This window comes from Pristis pectinata, chromosome 8, assembly GCF_009764475.1.
Source record: "Pristis pectinata isolate sPriPec2 chromosome 8, sPriPec2.1.pri, whole genome shotgun sequence".
Taxonomy (NCBI): Eukaryota; Metazoa; Chordata; class Chondrichthyes; order Rhinopristiformes; family Pristidae; genus Pristis; species Pristis pectinata.
Genome location: NC_067412.1, coordinates 84138630 through 84163887, shown reverse-complemented (window position 1 = coordinate 84163887; position 25258 = coordinate 84138630). Strand labels below are relative to the sequence as shown.

The following is a 25258-nucleotide window of genomic DNA, read 5'->3' as shown; positions in this document are numbered from 1 at the left end:
GGTGCTGTGATATGTGCATGGCTGCATCAGGTAACTCGATACTCTTCAACTTTGGCTTGAATCACTCAGCTGGTTTTGGAACTAGTTTTGTACAGAATTTGTGCAATAGTTGCACATATTTACAAAACACACGATAAAAATAAAATAAGGAATTGAACTTTTCAATTTGAACCTTCAAAAAAACAAAACCTTCCTAGAAGATTATTTTCCATACTTTTTCCCCTGCTGCTACACTCTGTGCCAGCAAGAAATGTCAACCAGGCTGAACTTACATTTACATCCATCTTGCTTTAAGAATTCAGCGCTTGGATTCAAAGTGCCCACTCAGACCACTGACCAATCCCACGTTTACGAGAATGTATGGTCAGTGGCCGATGAGTAAAAGCACAGGTGGAAATGGAGTAAAAAAAACAAAGCATCCTCGAATACAAAAAGATTTGTCAAAGAAATAATTAAGACAAAAGGTTGAACTAATTTGTAAAAGTAATTATTACCGACTTTGATTTAGTTGCACTCTTTTTGTTTTAAAATCACTGAAAATTCCCAATTGTGCCCAAGACTATAAAAAATAAAATATGCTCCTCCCACCAAATTGAATGAAAATTAAAAATTGAAAAGCTCAAGCCTTACTTATTTGCAATGTGTGACTGTTTTGTTACTTCCAGTTATTCCAAATATTGGAAAGACATTTTTAACATTATTTCAAATGTATTGAATATTGATTTACAACCTCACCCTATCACTGCAATATTTGGATTACCAAGGATAGAGTCTGGGCATTTATCTGCTTCCGATAACAGTATGATTGCTTTTGTTACATTAATGGCCAAACTATCCATTTTGCTTAACTGGAAGGAGCCAATACCCCCTACTACTTTTCAATGGTTCTCTCAAACTATATCATGTTTAGACTTGGAAAAAATTAAGAGTGGTACTGTTGATCCTTCACTTAAATTTGAAGATATTTGGAGTCCATTCATACAATATTTTCACATGATATAGATCCCCTTTCAATAACTTTCCAATTTAGAGGAATGGAGTTGACGACATAATATCGCTCTGTTTCTACTGAGAAATTTGTCCAGTCTTTTTTTTTGTTTTTTTTTGAAATTTTTCAGTTAAGTTTAGTTTGGTTTGATATTTTGTTTATAATTTTTCTTATTGATTTGGGGATTTTTTTTCTCTTTTCTTTTCTGCATATAATAAATCATTTTCTTTCCTTTCTTTTATATTATATTCATTTACTAAGAGATCGTGGGATCTACAGATTTTTTTTATATTTTATTGTTCTTTATGATTATCTATGCCATGATTGTTCTCCTGATCTCTTTGTATTACATGTACAAACACTGATGTTATATATTAATCTGTATTAATTTGAAAACTGATAAAAAGATTGAAAAAGAAAGTTATGCCATGTCAAACTAGGTAGTGCCACACTATGGCTCTGGTCTCATTCTGACTGTAATTATACAAACAGCAGATAGCACAAAGGTATAGCCAATGACCTGTTTGGCCAGAATCTAGAGTCTCTTATCTACAAGAGTTCTCTACGGTTTGAATTCACATTCTTATCCACGCTAGATTGATCCCAGCACACATCTCCACATCAGCAAAGGGAAAGGACTAGTTACTGAATTAACCCTTGGGACACCACATCCGTTCCATGAGAGGTTTAAGCAGAAAATTGTACTTGCTGTATTAGCTTATGATTATTAGCTTATAATACTCTTAACTTCTCACTCTTCTCTGCAACTGAAAAATTTGCTGGTTTCCAAATTTTCCCAGTTCCAACCAAAGGTCGACCTGAAATATTAACTCAGTTTCTCTCTACTGATGCCACCTGACTTGCTGAGTATTTCAACTTTCTAAAAGATAGAAGACCAGTTAAGCCTGCTGGTTTGTCTACATTTGAAGAGGAAACCCCGATGTTTATCATCAGCTGTTGAACAACAGAAAATAATGTACATTTTAGCAGAGGTCATTACTGGTGTGTTCAGATAATCACCAATTTAAACACCAATTAAACCTCATCTATTTAGGTGTTAAATAAACTCAGCATCACAGCAGATTAATACAATAAAAATAGTAAATAACAAATTCCCCAATCCTTTGTTGACAACACCACAGGAGGCTTGCAGTTCTTCAAATATAAAAGATCACTGGAGAGAGCTCCAGCAATTAGGCATTGTTTTCAAGGTCACATTTCCCTTTCTCAGTTTCTCTGTCTCTGCTGCATCTGCTCTCCAGATGAGGTCTTCCATTCCAGGACATCTGAAATGTCATCCTTTTTCAGGAAATATAGCTTCTCCCCCACCACCAATGTGGCACCTATCCCACCCAACACATCTTCAGGTATTCCTGCTTTAAAAGGGATATTTACACCGAAAACAAAAATCCAACCCAAAACTGCTATTGATAGTTTTCTCTGATTGGTTTCCCATTAAAAAAAGATTGCAATTTTACTAATCATCATTTGAAATAAATTAAAAGGAAAGATACTGTACCTGTTTACAATACTTGGTTACTGCTACACCCAAAGGATGCTCACTGTTCGTTTCTGCTGTGCCAATGATGGCCAACAGCTTCATTTCAGATATGTAGCTACTTTCTGTGAGCATCTTCAAGTTCATTACTCTGGGAGTTCCATGAGTGATTGTTCCAGTTTTATCAAAAACTACTGTGTTTATCTGAATAAGATAAAAATATTATGAATCTACCGAAACATCACTGTCAGCACAAAACAATCCATTAAACTGAATGACATTTCAAAATACCCAATCCAAGATTCTTGTTTTGATTTTGCAATTTCAATCTAGCCTACAACAAGTTGATACAGTACACTACTATTAAAACAAACAAAAAAAGAGGTCAATGCAATCAGTGCAGTGCTGAGAAATTAACTTGGCAAGGTAGATCATGATGTAGAATTATAATCAGTTGGGGTGAAGCCAAGAAACAGAAAAGAGGAGAAAAAACTAGGAGGAGTGGTAGGTTATCTACTGGCTACCAAACAGAACATTGGTTGTAATAGTGGGGCATGGTATAAATTGGGGAATAGAGGCGTCTCAGAATGAGAGGTAGGCCATTTAGGATTGAGATGAGGAGAAACTTCTTTGGAATCCTCTAGCCTAAAAGAGCAGTGGAGGCTTAAGCAGTAGTAGTACTGAACAGAACCAGTCAGATTCTGGTAGTTCATGAAATGAAACATTAAAACATTATAGATCTCCAGTGGAGCAGTTTTTTAAAAAAAACACAAAATTAAGCAGGAATACCTCTATTGGGTTTTATTACATTTTGGTTCAAGTCCCACTCCTAGAAGCCTGAGCATAAAGATTCAGACTGACATTCCAATGTAATATCAAGAGAGGGCAGCAACAGATGAAAGATTAAACTATGCCTCCACCTACACTATCAAATGGATGCAACAGATTCTATGGAACTATTTTCCATGGAAACAGTTATTCTTAATGTTCTGGTTAATACTGCCCTTCAATAAACACTTAAAACAGATTGTTAATCATTTTCCATTGTTGATGTGATTACCCATCAAACTGCATTTCCATTGGTTGTAAAAATCTTTTGATATCTTGAAAAGGATGCAAAGTGCACTAAATAAATGCAAATCTTCTCCATTATAAAAAAAACTATCAAAATTGTGCCAGAGTTTTTTTTTTAAAAACTCATATTTCAGAGATACATCAGTTTCACAAACTGGAGGCACTGGACAAAAAATTTGGACATATCGAATTAATTCTGCAGTTTTAAAAATGCTTCTTTACCTGTAGCTCATTCTAGACTCCCATTAGTTGGCTGTTGATTATTAATACGAACAGGAGAGATTCATGGGACACTTATTTCACCTGACAAAACAATGCTTGCAAACAGTAGTAATAACAGAACCACATAGTTCAACAGCAGTAGTTAATTTGTATGCACAACTGTTGCCAGCTTGCAAGGACTTCACAACCTGTTATTGCACCTACCTTGTGTGCCATCTCCAATGGCTCCCCTCCTTTAATTAGGATCCCATTTTGTGCACCTACTCCGGTTCCCACCATTACTGCAGTGGGGGTTGCCAATCCCAATGCACAGGGGCATGCGATGCAAAGGACAGTGATGGATGCTTGGAATGCAAAGCGTACTATCACTTCAGTTTGAGACAAGCTTTTGTTGTAACCCTAAGCATAAAACAAGCAACGGAAAAATTCAGTTTAGGTTTGTGTATATAACTTGAATAAAAGCAAAAGAAATAGGAGTAGGAGTAGGCCATTTGTCCCCTTGATCTCGCTCCACCATTCAACAGCTTTATGGCTAATCTTTGACGTCAATACCATTTTCCTGCACTATACCCACATGTCTTGATTCCTCTAATATCCAAAAATCTATCAATCTTGGTTTTGACTCAAGTCATCAAGTGAGCCTCCACAGTTGTTGGGGTAGAAAATTCCAAAGGTCCACCACCCTTTTAGTGAGGAAATTTTCATTTCAGTCCCAAATATCAGACCACTTATTTTGACACCGTGAACTGTAGTTCTGTCTAAAAGATTAAAACCAGACATTTCAAAAATGAAGTTAGGAAACATGTTGACATATATATGCTGCATATGTATAAAGTCATTCTGGGAATAGCAATGCTCGTCAATTGCTAATTTTAACTTTGAGATCAATACATTTTTGTCATTCAAAGGTATTAAGGTAAATGGACAAATGGCAGGTATATCATGTTAGGTATAAGGTCAGCCATGATCTCATTGAATAATGGAACAAGCTCAAATGTTTACCTAACTTCATGGAACAAGCTTAAATGTTCCTATATTTTAATGAACATAAAGACAGCAGTTTTGGTTATCTCCAATTAAATAACTTTATATTAAGTTATTTAAATAATTAAATATGATTTAAAAAACAAAAAAACTAGAAACACTAGTTCACAGACTAAACACAGACAAGATCTGTCGATAGAGAAACAGAGTCAACATTCCAGATCGAAGATCCTTCATCAGAATTGGGGGAAAAAAAGAAAAACAAAAACCAACTTGCTGAATATTTCCTGTATTTTCCATGTTCTATTTAAGCTGGAAGCAATTCATTTAGATTGGTTTGCAAGATGGGTACAACTGTCTAGAAAAACCCAACCATCACACTATGATATTCTAGAAAGTTCAGTCAATGGTGGGATCCCTCTCTGTACACAAAAAGCACATGATATTAGTGATAAATCACTCTTCTAGGCCTCCTGTCATCTTATAGGGAACTGATAGCATGATGGAGAGAAATTATTTCTGCTGGTTGGGGAATCCAGGACCAGGAAGCAAAGTCTAAAATTAAGAGACAGCCTTTTATGAGCAAAATTAGGAACCGCTTCACACAAAGGGTGGTAGAGGTTTAGAACTCCCAGTCAATTGCCAACTTTAAATCTGAGATTTCTGTTAGCCCGAAGTATTAGAAATGCAGATGACATCCATAGGACACTTATGATACAGGGCATGAGCAAGTACATGGAATTTGCTCATTAATCATCAATGATTTAACTGAATGGCTATAGAAGCTCATGGAATTAAATGGTTTCCTTGCCCTATCTTCATAATGATGTTCCTAAACTATCATTTCTATACATTGCACTGATATATCTAGAAAGACATACAGTATCACTTGGAAGTCTTTGTTCAAAGTTAATCAATCCAAGCTTCTCCAGTGTAACCTTAAAACTCAGTCCTTTAAATTAGGGATCATTTGAATGGTTGAAGTGTGTAGTACCCTGGCCCCCTCTTATAGCTTAGTTATCAGAGACGAAATTTTGCTAGAACACAACAATCACACTCCTTCAGTGTTATATTCGATTCACTTAATTAACTAACTTTTCTTTTTAAAGTCATGCTTGCCTATGTTTGTTACTGTACCAAAGATTCATTGGAGCAAATCCATCAGTGCCTGTATGCCTGGGTCAGCCACCCGTACACCTGTGAGCATTTGTGGAGACTGAATGTGGTCACACTCCTTCCAGTGACTCGGTATGCCAGTACTGAACCTGAGGTGCCTCCTACTCCTGGTGACTCAACAGGACAGTTCAGTAGAAAGTTGCTAACCTGTTTTTTTGTGGCAGAAAAATAGAGGGCCTCTTATAGCCCACATATGTAGTCTTTAAAAACAAAATAAGAAGTTTTCTTTTAAGAAAAGGAATCTAGGCTGCATAATCCCAGGTGTGGCCCACTTCTGCCAGTACTGTAGTCTCCAGACCAGTGTCAATTTTACATTGAATCCCTGAATAGGTAACTATTTCAGAAATTTAAATATATTGGATAATGTTAGACATTTAATTTTTGATCTTAATCTGCTGCAATGTATTATTTCTCATGCATATGTCTGCCACAAACTAACCAAAGCCATTCTGACACATCTGATGCTGTTACATACAGACACTACCAGCTACAATAAAGACAGAATATGCTGGAAACATCCAGCAGGTCAGGCAACATCTGTGGAAAGAGAAACAATTAACATTTCAGATCCAGAACTTATTCTGATGAAGGGTATGGTTTGCTGATTGAATCCAGCATTTATGGTTATTTCAGATTTCTGATATCTGCAGTTTTTTGATTTTTAAAACTTTACTTTAAAAATGTATACAGCACCATAACAGGCCCTTCTGGCCCAACGAGCCTGTACCACCCAATTACACCCATATTAACCTACTAACCCTGGTAATTTCTTTGATATTACCAGCTATTTAGAATCACAGTTAATAAATTTCCATACTGCCTACTTTAACCCCAGTAAGCACCATAAGCAAAACATTTCCATCTTTTTAGGCATCTTATTCTGTTAATGCTCATACTTACAGGAAAGTATTTTTCCACAAGCTCAAAATTGAGAAATCCAATGATAATCCAGGCAATCAAAGCAATAACAGAAACCCCAACGATGAATGGGACAAAGTATCCACTCAACTTATCTGCAAGCTGTTGAATGGGGGCCTGAAAAATAAACACTACAAATTGTAGATTCTCTTGTAATTTTAAGTTAGAGAAGCAAACATCCACTAAACTAGTGCAATCTGGGTGGGTACAAAAAGATGGGGGGGGGAAGAAAATCAGGAAGGAAGTCATTCTACCACTTCTCTTGCCTGTGGGAAAGAACTTCTGTGAGTGACATTAATTGTTCTTGTATCCCTAAATATAGGAAAATGTTGACAGTGTGAACATCAGGATTACTCAATGCATTTTCCATCATTTGTGCCTTCTTTCCATGCTTGGAAATAAGAATCTTGGCCTAATCTCAAAAACCAACAATGTTTTCCTCTGAAGGGGGTGAGAGAAGAAATTGAAAAGTTTTAAAAGGCAACATTGGCTACCATTATCAATCTTAGAACAACTGATGAATTATCTGAAGCAATAAGTTCAACATGCAGCTGAAAAATTAATTTCATATTTCAGTTGACCCAACACCATATTTTACTGGTACAAGAATCCACAGCAGCATCTCTCTTCCCATTTCCATCTAATGTGGAAAACTGAGGTGGTGTACGCAGTGCTAGAATTCACCCAAGTTACAAAGAGGAGCCTAATCCCAGAAAAATTGTTTCATATTAGGGATTTGGAAATATGACAGATGGATGTCTCACAATACTGAAAATCTGCCGCTTTGTGGCAAACAGGAAAATTTTGCTGCAAGAAATTCAGCTGATAATGTACAGGACTCTATTCATAGAGAAACAAACCTCTGGAATTTTCCCTCTTTATATTAAAAAAAGACTCATCCCTGAATAGCATTTGTTCCCAAATTAGCTCCTTGGAAATACGTGAGTAGCAATGCTAGTCAAGAAGCACTTTCCCTCTGTTTGCTATTTCCTCAAACCAATATAATGAGGAGGCATATGGCCTCAGCATGTAGTGTCAAACCTGGAACATTAAAATCTAATTGTACACTCAAGAGCTCAATGCCTTCAAGTGTTACGGTCACCCTTGAGCCATCTGAATGTTCACTGCAACGCAAGTTGCAGTAAATGTTTACTGCCAAATATTACATGTTCCAAAGCTACCAGTCTTCTTCTACCCATCAGAATTGATCCAAAGTTGCTCTGAAATTGAACACTTAATATTCAAATGGAATGAAAGACCAACATCTACAATTACATTACGATCTAATAATTCTGCATAAATGCTCCATGTGCTGATGCAGAGATAATTTGTAAAGGAACAAAAATGTACAAAAAATCTATATACTATTGTTTATTGACTACCGCTCTGCCTTCAATACAATAATCCCAAGCAAGCTTGTCACCAAACTCCGAGATCTAGGACTCAACACCTCCCTCTGTAACTGGATCCTTGACTTTCTAACCAACAGACCACAATCAGTGAGGATAGGCAACAATACCTCCGGCACGATTATTCTCAACACTGGTGCCCCACAAGGCTGCGTTCTCAGCCCTCTACTCTACTCCCTATACATTCATGACTGTGTGGCCAGATTATGCTCTAACTCCATTTGCAGATGATACCACCGTTATAGGCCGTATCTCAAACAGCGATGAGTCAGAATACAGGAAGGAGACAGAGAGCTTAGTGGAATGGTGTCATGACAACGACCTTTCCCTCAATGTCAACAAAACAAAAGAGCTGGTCATTGACTTCAGGAAAGGGGGTGGTGTACATGCACCTGTCTACATCAATGGTGCTGAGGTCAAGAGGGTTGAGAGCTTCAAGTTCCTGGGAGTGAACATCACCAGCAGCCTGTCCTGGTCAAATCACGTAGATGCCACGGCCAAGAAAGCTCACCAGCACCTCTACTTCCTCAGGAGGCTAAAGAAATTCGGTTTGTCCCCTTTGACTCTCACCAACTTTTACTGATGCACCACAGAAAGCATCCTATCTGGATGTATCACGGCTCGGTATGGCAACTGCTCTGCCCAGGACCGCAAGAAACTGCAGAGAGTTGTGGACACAGCCCAGCGCATCACGGACACCAGCCTCCCCTCCTAGACTGTCTTTACCTCTCGTTATCTTGGTGAAGCAGCCAGCATAATCAAAGACCCCACCCACCCGGGTCATTCTCTCTTCTCTCCTCTCCCATCGGGTAGAAGACACAGGAGCCTGAAGGCACATACCACCAGACTTAAGGACAGCTTGTACCCCACTGTGATAAGACTATTGAACGGTTCCCTTATACAATGAGATGGACTATAACCTCACGATCTACCTTGTTATGACCTTGCACCTTATTGCACTGCACTTTCTCTGTAGCTGTGACACTTTACTCTGTACTGTTATTGTTTTTACCTGTACTACATCAATGGACTCTGTACTAACTCAATGTAACTGGACTGTGTAATGAATTGACCTGTATGAACCGTATGCAAGACAAGTTTTTCACTGTACCTCTGTACAATAATAAACTAAACCAATACCAAAAAAACAATTTTCTCCAAGTTGACCTTAATATGCGAGGATGTTGCCTTGCTGGAATAAAGCAAAACTGTGAATTTAGACAAATATATAAGAAATAACAAATTAATCATGAGAGAAATTGAAAAGCAAAAAACACAAAGGTCTACAGATAATATTCAGCAACTTTTTTCCAATTCCAATAATATAATTCACCAGCAATAAGCATTCACAATTCCATACCTTGGAAGTTTGTGCTTCTTCAACCAGCTTCACAATTTGGGAGAGGGTAGTTTCCTGATCCGACATGAGTAGCTTCAATCAGTAAAGACCCATGCTGATTTATAGAGCCTGCAATGACACTGCTTCCCAACTTTTTAGTGACTGGCATTGCTTCACCTAATAACAATGCAAGACAGACATGAGAGCGAAATGAAATATTTGTACAAAAAAACATTCAGAATGCCGAATACCAAATTCAAAGCTTTATTTAAAACCTCCACATAACAGCAACTAACTCCACAACTTTTCAGTGATAGTTCTGTCCATCAATACATCATCTATGAAGAATAGATTATACCTTTGTTTTACAAGGTTGCAGATCAGTAATACAGTATAGTGGGTTTCATTTAACAGAATTCAATAAACAGCCTACAAGAGGTATATGACCTGTTGCAAGATTAACAGGAATTAATTTCTCCATTTTGTCTTAATGATTCTCTTTTGACTTGTCAACCTCTAATCAAAATGGGACTAGTACACCAGTTCTATTCTGGAGAGGTGCAATTGAATGCTGAAGATGGCTTTGCCTTCAGTTTTCTTTTCTATTCCACTTGTGGAGCAGCACCTGGCTTCCCACAGAACTGCAATGCGGTTAAAATTCTGAACATAACAGGACAAATTGGAGGAAATCAAAAGTATTAATTCTCTGTGCAATGTAGTTTGATTCTGTTTATAAATACTATGGACTTGTTCAAATTGACAAAGTCAACTGACAATAATCTCCATTTAACGCCAAGAGTCTACTTATCATGCCACATCAACATTGCTCATCAGCACTTCCCAATCCCACCATGGAATTCGATATCGAGAAACAGTCTCACATTTCTCTAGCTTGAACCTTCATCAAGAAAACCAGGTCCTTTTAGGGGACAAAGTATTCCCGAGACCACCGAGCCTCCTCAGCAGCTCACAAACTTAAGTACAGAACCTATTTTGAGTTTTCACTAATTGTCCACCTTCACTCTCTAAACACTTAAAAACATCTATGTCTAATTTACAGACTCCAAGGTACTTTTTCATCTTACCAGTGATCAGAGATTCATCAGCCATCGAATGCCCCTGAATCACTTTGCCATCTACAGGGAATTTACCTCCTGGGACCACCTTTACAATGTCCCCTCGCTGTACCAACTCCACATCAATATGCTCTTCACTATGGAGCCATCATGGAAAAAGAAAATGGTGGTTATTACAATTTGTCCAAACATAGCAAATCGATGAATTGTTCTTGTGCACCAGCAAAAGGAAATATTTCACAAGGATCATGGGCAGATATAGATATACAGATTTATATTGTGTGGATTTTTTTAAAGGTACATGATTACACTGTTGTTTGGAAATGTGCACACCTTAGAATGGAATGGTCATCATTTATCTTCACTATAGTTGCCTCAGTTGCCTGTAATGACAAGAGCTTTGCAAGTGCTTCTGATGTCTTGCTCTGTAACAATAAAAATGCAGGTACATTTTAAAATCTATAAATTAAAAATCTATAAATTGGGCATGTTATAATGATAAATGATTCACAGTATCTTCAATCACAAAGCGGCAGCATAACCAAAACCAGACTAACTTCACCCAGTGAAGCGAGAAGAACTGATGACATTATAATTCTGCCAATATTAATGCGAATGGAGAGTTGAACAGTACATGACCTCCAAAAAATCTTAAGATATTTCACTTAAACTTAGGGTCAGCTGTTTAAAAATAATTGTTTACAGTGTATTTAAAATGCAAATATGCATGATCAAGTTATATGTTAATAATGACAATTGCATAAACCATTTTAAGCAACTGAAGTCTAAACTTAATATATTTAAATATATTCATAACGTTAAGACATATTGAAAAGATCAAAATAGAGAAAAGATTTTGCTCTCTGGATTATCCTGGATGGCAACATAGTATTCTACACATGCAATTTAGAAAGATACCCTGAATTTCTTTAGTGTACACCAGATACCCTGCAGTTAATTCAATATCAGGCTGTCAAATAGAATTATCAGCTGTTTATGCTACTTCTCAGGCGTTTCAACATACACCTTTCAAAGAACTCCTGCAGAAATTCCAAGCAATGTTTAGTAAATGGTCAAATAAAATGGCACCTGATTATAGACCAGAACAATACCAACATATCAATACATATATTTAATTGTGTTGCTAGTCAATCATTTGACATTTTTCTCAATCTCAAAAATAAAAAGGGAATGTGCACTGTAAACAAAAACTTTGTGGGTATATTGCAATGCAATAATGTTGTTGGAATACAGGGAGTGGTGCGGCAGCAATGGACAGATTTCAGAACTCCCACTCTGTTCTGCTGTTAGTCTGCTGTGTCAGAAGGTGTGGCACATCTATTGCAGGTTTTAGAAACTTCCTGTATTTTTTGAAGGAGCAGGACTAATTTATAAATATATATATATATATATATATATATATATATTTCCCAATTTGTATTGAGTTGCAATAAGAGTACAAAGACATTTATTTCACAGATCATGTAAAATTGGTGACCTTGGACTAATCCACATTTAATCTTTCAAGTGAAATTGCATGCAAGGGTGCCTGATACCCAAAGACAGATAAAGATATCTAGAATATTAATATTCCAGTGTTGGAACCATGCAAGCAGACCTTCACAACTGAGTGAAAGTCATTTCTGGCTAGGCACATTTTCAGAAAGTCAGAACACAAATTCATAAAATTCCTTGTCTGCTCAGAAAAATGCTGAACTAGAAGGTTTTACAATTCAATGACTAAGTCAGACTGTCTGATCTCAGCTGTGATAACGACAAGAGCATTTACTATTGAGTTTAGAGGCCTGGATTAACACTCCAATTACCCAAACTGAAATCCTACCAAGGCAGCTGTAGAATTTAAATTCATTTAATAATCTGGAATTTAAAACAAAACTAATCATTCGTAATGATGGCCAAAAAATCCTCGCAGATTGTTGTAAAAATCCATTTAGTTTCCAAATTTACCATCTTTACCCAGTCTGGCCTGTATATGACTCCAGACCCACCAATGTGGAGGACTCTTAAAAGCCTTCTGAAATGACCTAGCAAGCAACTCAGTTGTACCATTATCTTCATTGAAATAGAAAAGTAGAATAAAACCATCTGGACTAGTTGCCATCGACCTAAGCATAGAATTTGGACACAGCAACGCCACAGATTAGTCAACCATGCAAGGTTCTTCTCACAAACATCTAGGGGCTGCAGTTGAGAGGTGTCACAGCTCAGTCAGGCAATATGCTGACATAGTTCTCATTATTCTACTCATGCAGTCATACCGTACAGACATGTGCAACTTCTATATCATTGTCTGAGTACGTTGCATCCTGCCAGTAGAACACACCAGAGATGCAGTGCTGTGTTATATAGACAACTAGAACCCTGGGAGCCCTCATCACTGGCTTCAGACCCCATGCAATCTAATGGCATCAGGTCAAATTTGGGCAAGGAAATCTCCCCCTGATTACCACTTCCTGTTCCTCCTTAAGCTAATTATTCAGTGCCCTTCAATGATGAACGGCATTTGGAAGGAGCACTGGAAGTTCAAAAGAGCACAGAATACACTCTGACCAGGGGACTCCAACATCCTTCAACAAGAAGTGGCTCAGTAGCACCACCAATGACCAAATTTGCCAGGTCCTGATGGACAAATCCACCAGACTGGGTCTCCCAGCAAGTGTTAAGTTAACCAACATGACAAGAGAAACCTACTCAAGCTCATCTTCACATTCTCCCTGGTAGAGATTATCCCTCACTCTATCATGAGTATCAAGCCAAGGACCAATACTAGAGAGTCACAGGGTCATTCAGCAAGGAAAAAGGCCCTTCAGCCCACCATGTCTGCACTGACCATCAAACTGGTACTGTATAAAGGTATCAAAAGCACAATTAGTGGTTTCAAGACAGAGAGGAAAATGGACAAAGAATAAAAATGAAATTGCAGTCACAGTTTTGCTCACCTTAGCTATGTGCTCAAGCCATCGCCCCAAACCAATGAAGACAAACAGCATTGGTGGTGTATCAAAGAAGGTTACTGGATTTACTTTAGCTTCCTCCATCATGGCAATGGCCAGTACAACACACGAGTACAAGAAAGCAATTGTCGTAGCTAGAACTATCAGTACGTCCATGTTGGCAGTTTTGTGTTTCAGTGCCTTGTATGCTTGGATATAGAAGTACCATCCACCTATAAACTGAAAGAACCGAAGACAACTTTAAAATGCTGCAACAGCAAAATATATTCAACATTCTCAGCAATTACCAGATCTCACAAACAGCAGTGCGACAATCAGAAAATGTGTGTTTAAGTGTTAGTGAAGCAATAAAGGTGAAGCCAGGACACCCAGGAGAACTCCCAAACTCTTCAAAATTGAACCATGGATCTTTTACATAAAGCTGAAGAGAGATGTGGCCTCAACTTGATGTTTATTCTAAAAGGCAACATTGCTGACCGTCCCTACTTCATGAAGTGGACATGAAGCTATACCTCTGCACCATAAGAGTTAAGAATGGTAATATTAGGTCATGGCAGACACTACAATACTGCTCATCCTCTCACCCCACAGTTTTAAGAAATTTGTCCTACCTATTTCCAAAACTTAGTGTAGGTGGGTGCAAATACATATATGCAGTTTGCAAAGGAAGATCATGCTTTTTAAAATGGGAAGGTAGAAAGGAAATAATTCTCTACTATTTTAATAATGGATTTTTTTTTAAAAAGTGCTTCCTGACAATAATTAAATCAAAGAATTGGAAAGTTTAGATTTAGTCTTTCATCTGTGTATATATTCCAAATGAGACAGAGGTAGGGTTTCTACAATGAATCCTAACACACCCAGACTGATGAATGTTGAGGATGGAGAGGAAACCCACCACCCCACACAAAATATCAAAGTTTCATCTTTGCTTGCTATTCAAAGTTCCCACAGGAAAGCTTGTGTTTGGAAACAAGACCAGGCTCAGCCTTTGCAATCTCCTGGACTCATCCATTTAGATTCTTGGTCTTTACCACCCACTTTTGCCTTGCATTATCGTTTATTTAACCTTTTGTCTTCCATCCTACCCAGCCCATTCCTTTTGTATTTTCCTTCTTGTCCTCTTTTCCCTGCTTCAGCACACAATTAAAAAAGTTAAATTTTAAACTTTTTACCCCAACCTCTAACAAAAGACCATTGATCTAAAACTTCAACTTTCCCCACAAGCACTCCCCACTGGACCTGTTGATTTCTAGTTAAGTACAAGTTTCAGCTGTGACACAACATGTTCCGATGTCTACACGATGAAAGGCAAGCAAACCAAACTTGACAAGGAAACCAAACTTTTAACAAAGAATCAAACTTCAGACAAGGCAGGCATAAAATAAACAGCAAAAAGTTTCACCTACTCAGGTTTAAATTGGCTAATGACTGATGGTGCAATCAGAATTACACAGAAAAAGTTGAGGTTCATGATTCTTCCATAGTTGCAAAGACAGAGTAAAAACTAGATTCAGCTCACCTCCGACAGACAAGAACGCATACCTGAACTGGAACACAGAGGATGAAGGATAGCAAATTCATAATGGAGAGCCCTGGAAGGAGCTGCCGCTCCAAAAACATTGAGGCGTGGTGTTTTTCAAGCTCATCAGTAGTTGAGCCATTCTGATGGCTCTTGTAGAAAGCATGATCTGCAATTATCATGTAAATCATCATGATCATCACAGGAATGCAAAAAAATAAACTGATCAGGAAGGATCTCTTCCATCTGTGGGAATAAGTTACAATGAAAAATCTTTTAATCACCAGCAGATCGTAACAAGTTAAAATATATACAGCCCTTAAAAGGGAAGAGGAAAACAGTTGTGATGAATTTTGTGAAATGCCCTAATTTAGTGACGAGGACATGACCAATAATTTCCAATCAACTTTAATGATTGTCAATTAAGAAAAACATTTTCATTCCAATGCTCACAGTCCCCTTTCTTTATTTTCACCTCTTATAGACACAAGATTGATTAGAATTGCAGTAGTGGTGTGATGCAAGTTATTATTGATTGATTCTTAAAGTCACAAGGATGACTGGTATTACAGTATTGATGAGACACAAGTAATTATTTAGTATCTAGTCTAGGCTGTTCCTCACCTAGTTACAACAATATTTGGCAGCCATGGTGGGGAAAATATTCCTAGTTCTTTATTTTCATTGATCTCAACATATCGTAAATGTTGAGCCTTTATAATTTCAACAGTAAGTCTTCCTTCATAAACATGAAATGTTGGGTTTACTTTCCGCTCTCAGCTTCCATATGTGAATGATTCCACAGTCAATGCACTGAAAAGTAGATAAGATTTAATTTCCTATCACGTAATTGCCAGCCACACTACTATCCTTCAGTACTGATTCAAGATCACCCACCATAAATATAAAATAGTCACACATCAACAGACTAAACTCATACAGCACAAAGACACACATCTGCATTTTCCTTGTTAAGAGATGGAGGGAGTCACTGAAAGCTGCTGCGCATTATCCTTCTCTGTGACCCTTCTCTACCCTTTGTTAACTCTGCTCACCAATTCATGGTTGCTAGCCATATCCTAATTCACGTTTTGTCCTCCAAAAACCAAACTTTCCAACCTAGCTCCTGGTCATTCACTTTAATACTTCATTATGTTGCTATCAAATTATAATTGACCTCCTTGAAATGTTTTGCCAAGTTAGTACCATATATGGATGAAAATTATTGCCACCTCCAATTTTTCTTCCTCCCTGCTTTATTAGTGAATGGATGAAGCTCTTCCAGTTCTAAGATTGATCACCTTGAAACCTTTTCTGCATATAGAGAAACTTTATGGTTAATACCTCTTCTGGAGATACCAAAAGATATCTCTAGATTCTCGGAAAGAAATAGCTAAAGGTTCTAAGGCCAAATCAAAGAGAAAGGGGCTCAAAGGACACCCGTCTGGTTCCGCATTGAAGTTTAAAAGGTTTAAGTTTTGAAAATTAGTAAGAACTCAAGCAGAAGGGGATAAATAAAGTAATTTAATCCATTGGATAAAATCAGGCCCAAAATTAAATTTCTCTAGGGTTTTAAATAAGTAATTCCATTCAATCCGATCAAAGGCCTTCTCAGCATCTACAGATATCACACATTCCGATATTTCCTGAGAGGGAGAATAAATAATATTCAATAAACGACAGAAGTTAAAATGAGAATATCGATTTTTAATAAAACCAGTCTGATCATCAGGTATAATCGAAGGTAAGATATTTTCCAATCCACGAGCTAGAACTTTAGATAAAATTTTAACATCCACATTAAGTAGCAAAATTGGTCTGTACGAAGTGCATTCTGTTGGGTTATTTTTCTTAAGAATAAATGAAATAGAAGCTTCATAAAAACATTGTGGTAGTCTACCCAATATAAAAGAATCCAAAAAGACAGCACATATATGAGGTACAAGCAAAGAGGAAAAGGCCTTATAAAATTCTCTGGGAAATCCATCTGGACACGGAGTCTTTCCAGAATGTAAAGATCGCACAGCCTCGGCGATTTCCTCGTATATAATAGATTGATCCATCTGTTTTCGATTTTCAGTGGAAAATGTAGGAACATTTAACTGGTCAAAGAAATTATCCATTACAGTATTACCTCTGGGAAAATTAGAACTGTAAAATTTAGAATAGAATTCTCTAAAAGTATCATTTATTTCTAAAAGATCAGTTGTCCTCTCGTCATTGGCTTTCGAAATTTCTTTGTCGTCTAGCTCTGGAAATTTTTAATTGGTTAGCCAGTAATTTACCTGTTTTATCTCCATGAATATAAAATTGACTTTTATCTTTTAAAAGTTGACTTTCAATTGGATAAGTTAAAAGAAGATCATGTTTAGTTGTAATTTCAACTCGCCTTTTATATAAAACCGGATCTGGATCCAAAGCATATTTTTGATCTAAAAGTTTCAATTGATCAGCTTTTTCTCTGTCAGCTTTTTTCCTAATGCTTGCTGTATAAGTTTGTCTATATGCTGATAATTTATTACTTTTTATATCTAATGTTGAAGCCTTGTTACCTCCTATGCTTTCTTTACTTTCTCGTTTTAGTCATTTTTGAGGCTACAAATTGAACTTATACAAGAGTGAACTTTTTCCTTTGAATAACTTGGTACCATTTGATATTAACATTCCCTTTAAAATTGTAAGAAATCATTTTACCTATCTGGGGGTGTCAATTACTAAAAATTATAAGCATTTAAAGAAAATTTTTTCACCTTGCTACACTACGTGATAAAGGGTTTTATCAAGTTGGTCTCCCCTTTCTATATCATTGATTGGCTGAATTAATGTTATTAAAATGAATATTTTACCTAAATTTATATATCTATTTCAGGCTTTACCTGTTTTTACTCCTAAATCCTTCTTTGATTCTCTTGAGTCAATTATACCTTCTTACATATGGAATAATAAACATCCTAGATTAATTAAAGTTCACCTTCAGAAGGTTAAAAAGAACGGAGGTTCAGCCTTACCTAATTTTAGATTTTATTACTGGGCAGTCAATATACGAAATCTTACGTTTTGGTTACATTACATCAATTAAGAGGCTTGTCCAGTGTGGGTCTCTTCGGAAATTAACTCTGTTAAAAAATTTTCTATTATCTCTTTGCTTGGTTCTTCACTTCCAATATCATTAAATAAACTAACAGATAATTTAGTAGTTAAACATGCCTTGAGGATTTGGGTACAATTTAGAAAATATTTTGCCTTATTGAGTTTTTCTTCGTCCAGTCCCATTTTCTCTAATCACTTTTTTAAACTTTCTATGACTGACGTAGTTTTTAAAAGAATGGGACAAATTAGGTATTACTTGTTTTCAAGATCCATTTGTTGGAGGAAACCTTTCTTCGTTTGAACGGTTGTCTACCAAGTATAATTTACCAAAAACTCATTTTTTTAGATACTTACAAATTAGAGATTTTCTTCGATCTCAATTACATTCTTTTCCTTTGTCTCCTGATAAGAATTTATTAGATGTAATTTTTAATTTGGAACCCTTTCAGGATGGTTCAATATCTAATATTTATGACAGATTATTAGGAATGAGTAAGGTGCCACTAGATAAAATTAAAAACGCTTGGGAACAAGATTTGCAGATGTCAATTTCCGAGGAAACTTGGAATGAAATTTTCAAGTTGGTTAATACTTCATCATTATGTGCTCGTCATCCTCTCCTTCAATTTAAAGTGGTCCATAGAGCTCACTTGTCTTAAGATAAACTATCCCGTTTTTATTCTGATATATCTCCTTACTGTGACAAATGCAATAACGGAGTGGCTTAATTCACATGTTTTGGACGTGTCAGAGTCTTAAAAAATATTCGACAGAGGTCTTTCATACTTTTTAAAATAAATTTTAAACTTAACCCTTTGACTGCACTATTTGGGATTGTTGGAGAAAAAGATACAACTTTGAAGGCTTCTGATTTACATATTCTGGCTTTTATTTCTCTTATAGCCATGAGAGCAGTATTGCTTAAATGGAAGGAAGCTACTCCGCCTACGCATGTTCAATGGTTACAGGATGTTATGTCATATTTGAATCTAGAGAAGATTCACTGTTCAGTTTTTGAATCTAACCTAGACTTTCAAACCCTGTGGGGACCCTTTTTGAATTATTTTCAACATTTCTGATTTGGGGACTAAAACGCAGATATTGGCTGACATTATTACGTTTTTTAAGGTTTTCCTTGCTGTTTCTTCTATCTAACAGCTTCGGGTTTTGGTAGTGGGGGTAGATTTTTTTTGTAATAAAATATTTCAATTTTTTTTTCTTCCTTTATTAACTACTATATGTGATTATTGATTTAGAGTATTGTAATCCTAAGTACGATTTAACACTATGTATTCAGTAGTGTTTTTATTCTCTTTCTTGATGCATGTACTGTATTTTTTTTCATGGATTTGATAAAAATATTGTAAAGAGAAACCTTTTCTGTATTCATAATTAACAATATGAATTTTAGGCATTCCTTCAACTCTTCCCTAGGTCATTTCAGCTACTCATCAATCAATGCCTTAGAATTCTCACATTATCTAGGACCATAATGTTCCTAACAAGTCACCATCATGCAGTGTATGAACATACATAGGAGCACTAGGAGTAGGACACTCAGCTCCTTGAAACTGCTCTGCCATTAAGATCATGACCAATCCGATTATGACTTCAACTCAGCATTCCCATTCTACCCACAGTAACCTTTCATCCCAAAAGCTATTTAACTGATATTCAATCTCTTCATCTCTCTTTTTTCCTTTCTCACCCTCTGGTTTCATTCTTCTCATTCCATCCGCATTCCTCCTGGCAGATGAAATGCATTTAGCACACCTTCAGTACCCTCTCTCAGCTGGCACCACTATCACGAGTTTCATTCAGTCCCTTGGCCTCCATCTCATCACAGACATTCCCATCACTGTCCCTCTCACCCTCCCCATCCAGAAATCTTAGGGGTTGCAAATGCCAAAGACTTACAACTCCCTTTGTAATTTCTTATCCAAACTACTATTCAATGAAGCAATGGCAATCTGAACTCTTTCAATTGTTCAGTTTGCCTTACTACTTTTATGTTTGATGCTAACCATTTAATTATTTTCCCTCACATTGACTTCACTGACCCATTTCATATGCCTTCAAGACAAAATGCCACACTTGCAATATAACTAACAGGGTGCACTAAAAAATAGTTAATTTTTCTCTTTTGCATCAGGCTCTGCTCAAGTCTCTAAGAAATGTCAGTTTTTACTAACTGTGTAAAACAATAATATTACTGTCTTCATCAGGAATGGGGAACCCATACAAATGAAGACTCATAAAAACTGCTCCAACAGTTTCCCACAAGACTTTTGATAGATTGATGAGGAAAGACTTGATTCAAATTTGGAAATCAAATGAGAAAATCAATGACAACGTAAAATGACTTAAAATTATTAAGAAAAGCAAACAGAAGAAATGTATTTACAAAATGATCATGGGAGAAGCTAATGCAGAAATCACTATGATTTCAGAAGGCAAACTAGATAAACGTATTAAGAAAAACGTGGGCAATGTAATATTGGATGCAGTCAGATTAGTTTGAGATGGTAGACAGCTGGTATAAATGCAATGTGTTGAATGGCTTCTTTTGGTGCTGCAAACGTAATGGTGCTCTAAGATATACTGGTAGACAATGGGCAAGATCCTTCAGAAACAAACTTGAAGTTATAGTTTACCACGAATCATCCAATCACATAAAAAATTGACAGGAATCTTAACATTCAACAAATCATTTTTTGATTAACTGCAAATCAATTTTGAATATGGAACCTACCGTCTGATTTCTTCTTGATGATCCAAATGACTTGCAGTGCGATCCTTTTTCACTAAGGAAGCCTCAAAGCCTAGATCCTACAGAAAAAAAATTCAGAATTTCTCAAATCTATTTGTTGTTTGCATCGTCTTAATAAAATCCTTGAACAGAATTAGTACTTGGGCTTCGATTATTGTTGCAAAGAATTTTATTGTTCTTTGTTCATTGTTCATCCATGCAAATTTGATTATCAGCTAAAATTTTAGCTTTCTTTCCAATGAGCATACAGAATTTTTCATCAAGAAATGCTATCTTTCACAATAAAATAGAGTAACAAAATTCGTTGACAGTTTCCAATGGAGTGTTGAGATCACATGCAAAACACATCATTCTTCTGCAACCATTGCGTAAGGAAATTTAAAATAAAAACAGAAAATGCTTGAAACATTCAGCACTTCAGGCAGCATCTGTAGAAAGAGAAACAGAGCTAATGTTTCAGGTTGAAGACTGGTCAGTTTTTCTTTGCTCAGATGCTGCCTGACCTGTTGTGTCCATTTTTTTATTCTTATTTCAGATTTCCAGCATCAGCAGTTATTTCGATTTTCAATTTCTTTAAAGAAGTTTGTTATCTGCTTAGTCTTGTTGATAACTTCAAATAATTCCTTCCCATCAGACCGCCAACATTGTTTCCTAGCAACAGTTTTCTTAACAAGGTGCAGTCATGGGAAAGATGATTCACCAGCCACTGAAATTGATCCATTGCCTAGGCTACTAGTGCAACATCATCAGCAAACTTCTGTCCGAACAGATCTAAAAGCTTTTCATCCAAGTGCCAATAAAATATTCCCCATCCGTGATAACCAAAGCAAACATGAGTATAATTGGGAACTTTCTAATCCATACCACAGCATACTCAAGCAGCAAACGTTACAACACTAAACTACAAAATATAAATAAAGTAGGTTTAAGTGTAAGACAAGATATGAAAAAATAAAAATTCACCTCTATGCATTTAATGATGTCACGAGGTCCAATGCACTCAGGATCAAACTTAACATGTGCTTTATTTGTCGCCAGGGCTACTGATGTATACAATATACCTTTGGTTTTCATGAGCGTTGATTCAATGTTATGAACACATGAGGCACAAGTCATTCCTCGCACCTAGACAGAAAGGTTAAAAAAGAACTCGACTAAGCCCCATGATAGGAGTGAAAATTGAAATACTTCCTACATACCAAACCCACACCATTCTAACCTGGTGCTCATTTCTAGACTACAGTCAGAAACTTATTGTACTCTGCATCTACATATTATTTTCATACATCAGGGAACTGAGTGGGAGTGGGGGTAGCTGGTGGAAAGAGAATAATATGAGCTTTTTTCTTCTAGTGAACTCATTCAACAGAAAAATGAAGCAATTCATCTCTGATATCTCTAGAACCATGTCAACATTTAACTTGAAAGTTTAATTACTCAAATGAAACATGATATAACAGCTCCTTTAGATCCAAAGTTTTACCAAGGTCCCTGCCCACATGATGTACTCCTCAAAAGCAAAACAGCAAGGCTGGCAGCAGTCATGTATTATATCATAGAATTTTTTGAGAATTTCCTTCACTTGCTAAAAAAAACAATTCGGCAATATTTGAACTGAATACTCACAACTAGTTCCAAATTACCACTTGATCCATCACGGTCCTCCAGCACAGAAGCACCAAACCCCAACTCCTTTATTAACTCAGCGATGCCTGGGGGGTTTATGATAGCTGGGTTATACCTCACTTCTGCTTTCCCAGCCATTAAAGCGACCAGCACAGAATATATACCTTGCCAGGAATAAGAGTGCAAATTGAGTGTCAGTCAAGATGTTGCATTGGACTTGTGCTTTTGGCTTTCAAAGTAATTTCAAGATGGACAATACTACCATCAACACGAACCTAACACAGGGAAGTTAAAAACAGAAGCTTCTAAGAAAGATCCAAGAGGTTAAGAAAAAGAACTTTAGTTAAGTTACTTGATGCCAGACCAACAAATCATAGAAGCTAACTGCATAGGAATAAACAATTTGGCCCATGCCAAACAAGAAAATGTATTTAGGGTAATTCTACATCCCAGCTCTTGGTCCACAGCAAGATTACTTGAACAATATATTACTATTTGTGATGGCTGGCTATGTACAAATTAGATGCTGTGATTTTAACATAGTCTTCAAAAAAATTATTTTTTTTTAAAAATGTGCACGTCAGGGGCAAAATTGACATTTAATGCCCATCCCTACTCGACTCAAGTTGGAAGAAGACTGCTTTGAACTTTTTTTAAAAATATAGCTTAGTGACTAACAAGCCTCTTCAGAATCAAGAGTCAACGATGTTGCTGAACCATTGCCCGAAGGGAAAATGTGAACAATGAGCTTTTACAAAATTTGACTATTTCATAATACTAGTACTATTTTACAGAATTTTAAACTGACTTTACAGATTGTCATGGTGTGATTTGAACATGTGTTCTTTGGATGATTGTTCTAGAACTCTGAGTTAGTGGTCAAAGTCCAAGTCAAATTTGAGTTTATTGTCATGTGCACAAGTTCACGTATGCACAGGTGCAATGAAAAACTTACTTGCAGCAGCATCACAGGCACATAGTATGGGCACGTCAATCAATCAATTCAATATGTTTTGGCGATTGTTTTTAAAATCTCTTCCCTCCTGCCTCACACCTCTCAAAGTATGGTAGAGACAAGAAAGCAATGCCAATTTTCAAAAGGGAACTGGACAAATAACCAGTCCAAAAAAAGAAAAAAAATTGCAGAGCTATTTCAAAAAAGCTGGATAACTGGATTAAATTGATAATTTTTTTTTAATGAGCCAGTAGGATGGGCCTCTTTTTTTGCTGTTTCATTCTGTATTATATATTTTTAATCACCAGAAGAATTGCATCTATAACATCATTATCAGTATCCTGTTCTTATCACACAGTTAGATATACAAATAAATATGCGCTCAAAGCTATAGTTACATAAAGGTGGTTACATAAAGTCAAGAGAACAGAACAAGGAGCCACAAGGACATATAAAAATAGATGAACATGAGAAAAATACAGAATATGCATGTTCAACTGTATAAAATGTATAATGTATCACTTTAGATAACTGGGATATTGGATTAGGGCCCACTGTTAAAGTCAAAACCTGGCAATAGATCTGCATGGGATTATGTTAAATAGAGGATTGGTGTTCTGGAAAGGGAAAGGACTTCGCTTTCCAGAACACCAGTTTTGGCTAGAAAATTCATGAACTGCTGTGTGGAAAAATTGAGGTTGTGAATGAAACTTGGATTAGCACTGTGATTAATAAAGATACATCAAGTTGAGATATGTAGAAGGTTGAAAGGTGTGGGCAGTCTGCTGCTGAAACCAAGATTCTCCATCAAAATCACATTATTAGATACGGAGGACTGAAGGAAAGACAAATGAGTTACAAATATATGGAGGGATACAGCTTAATGGCAGGGTCCCTTCTGAAGCTGCGATGAAGTACTTGTCTGAAGAATGCACATCAAAATAAAGAACTGGAGAGTGTGAGCATAAAGGACAAAATGCTACTGCTAATATGGTGTGAAAAGTCCATAAATACTTTGGTATGTGGAATATATGTATTGTAGGAGGGATAGAGAGGGACGAATGAACATGAGTTAATAGTATGCAGTTTTACAATACAATGGCAGCATTACCCAGTCACATTGATTAAATGAATGACATTGCTTATGTAAAACACTTATAATACAGATGTATAAACCGACTACTCTTACTTTTAACATAAGAAATATTAACAATGCTTTCTGTGATGGGCTGCAAATCACATTTGAAAAGAAATTCTAATATTTCCTTTACAAATTAAATCTACACATTTATCCATCAGTTCAAAATTAAATCTACAAAATTGTCTCAGATGCCTACAGTACCAATAGAAAAGAATGATTAAAAATAACATGGCTATAATTTAATCAAGCAGCTCAAAAGAATGCCAAATGCAACTTGGGTGATTTATGGATCCAAAAAACAAAATTACAATGTAATTTCATTCAGAATCACAGATGTTTCTTTCTCCGATTACTTGATATGTACTAAAGCAGAATTAAATTTAATAAAATGATCAGATGGATTGGTTCTGGTCAGATTGAGAAGGAAGGCACAGTTCCCAAAAGGGCTGGTTACCACAGGATTTAGAAGATTAATTCTTTAAAAAAAGTTTAGAG

General features: G+C 36.4%; 1 protein-coding gene across 1 annotated transcript in view; it reads right to left on the bottom strand.

Annotated features, from left to right (window-relative positions):
• Positions 1-25258, bottom strand: part of LOC127573129 (copper-transporting ATPase 1-like) — a 52872-nt gene that overhangs the window by 7886 nt on the left and 19728 nt on the right. The window contains 12 exon segments of the mRNA XM_052021057.1: positions 2508-2690; positions 3987-4181; positions 6843-6977; positions 9630-9683; positions 9685-9785; positions 10694-10821; positions 11018-11109; positions 13645-13878; positions 15205-15427; positions 21024-21100; positions 22005-22166; positions 22668-22831. Coding sequence (XP_051877017.1) covers positions 2508-2690; positions 3987-4181; positions 6843-6977; positions 9630-9683; positions 9685-9785; positions 10694-10821; positions 11018-11109; positions 13645-13878; positions 15205-15427; positions 21024-21100; positions 22005-22166; positions 22668-22831 — 1748 coding nt within the window.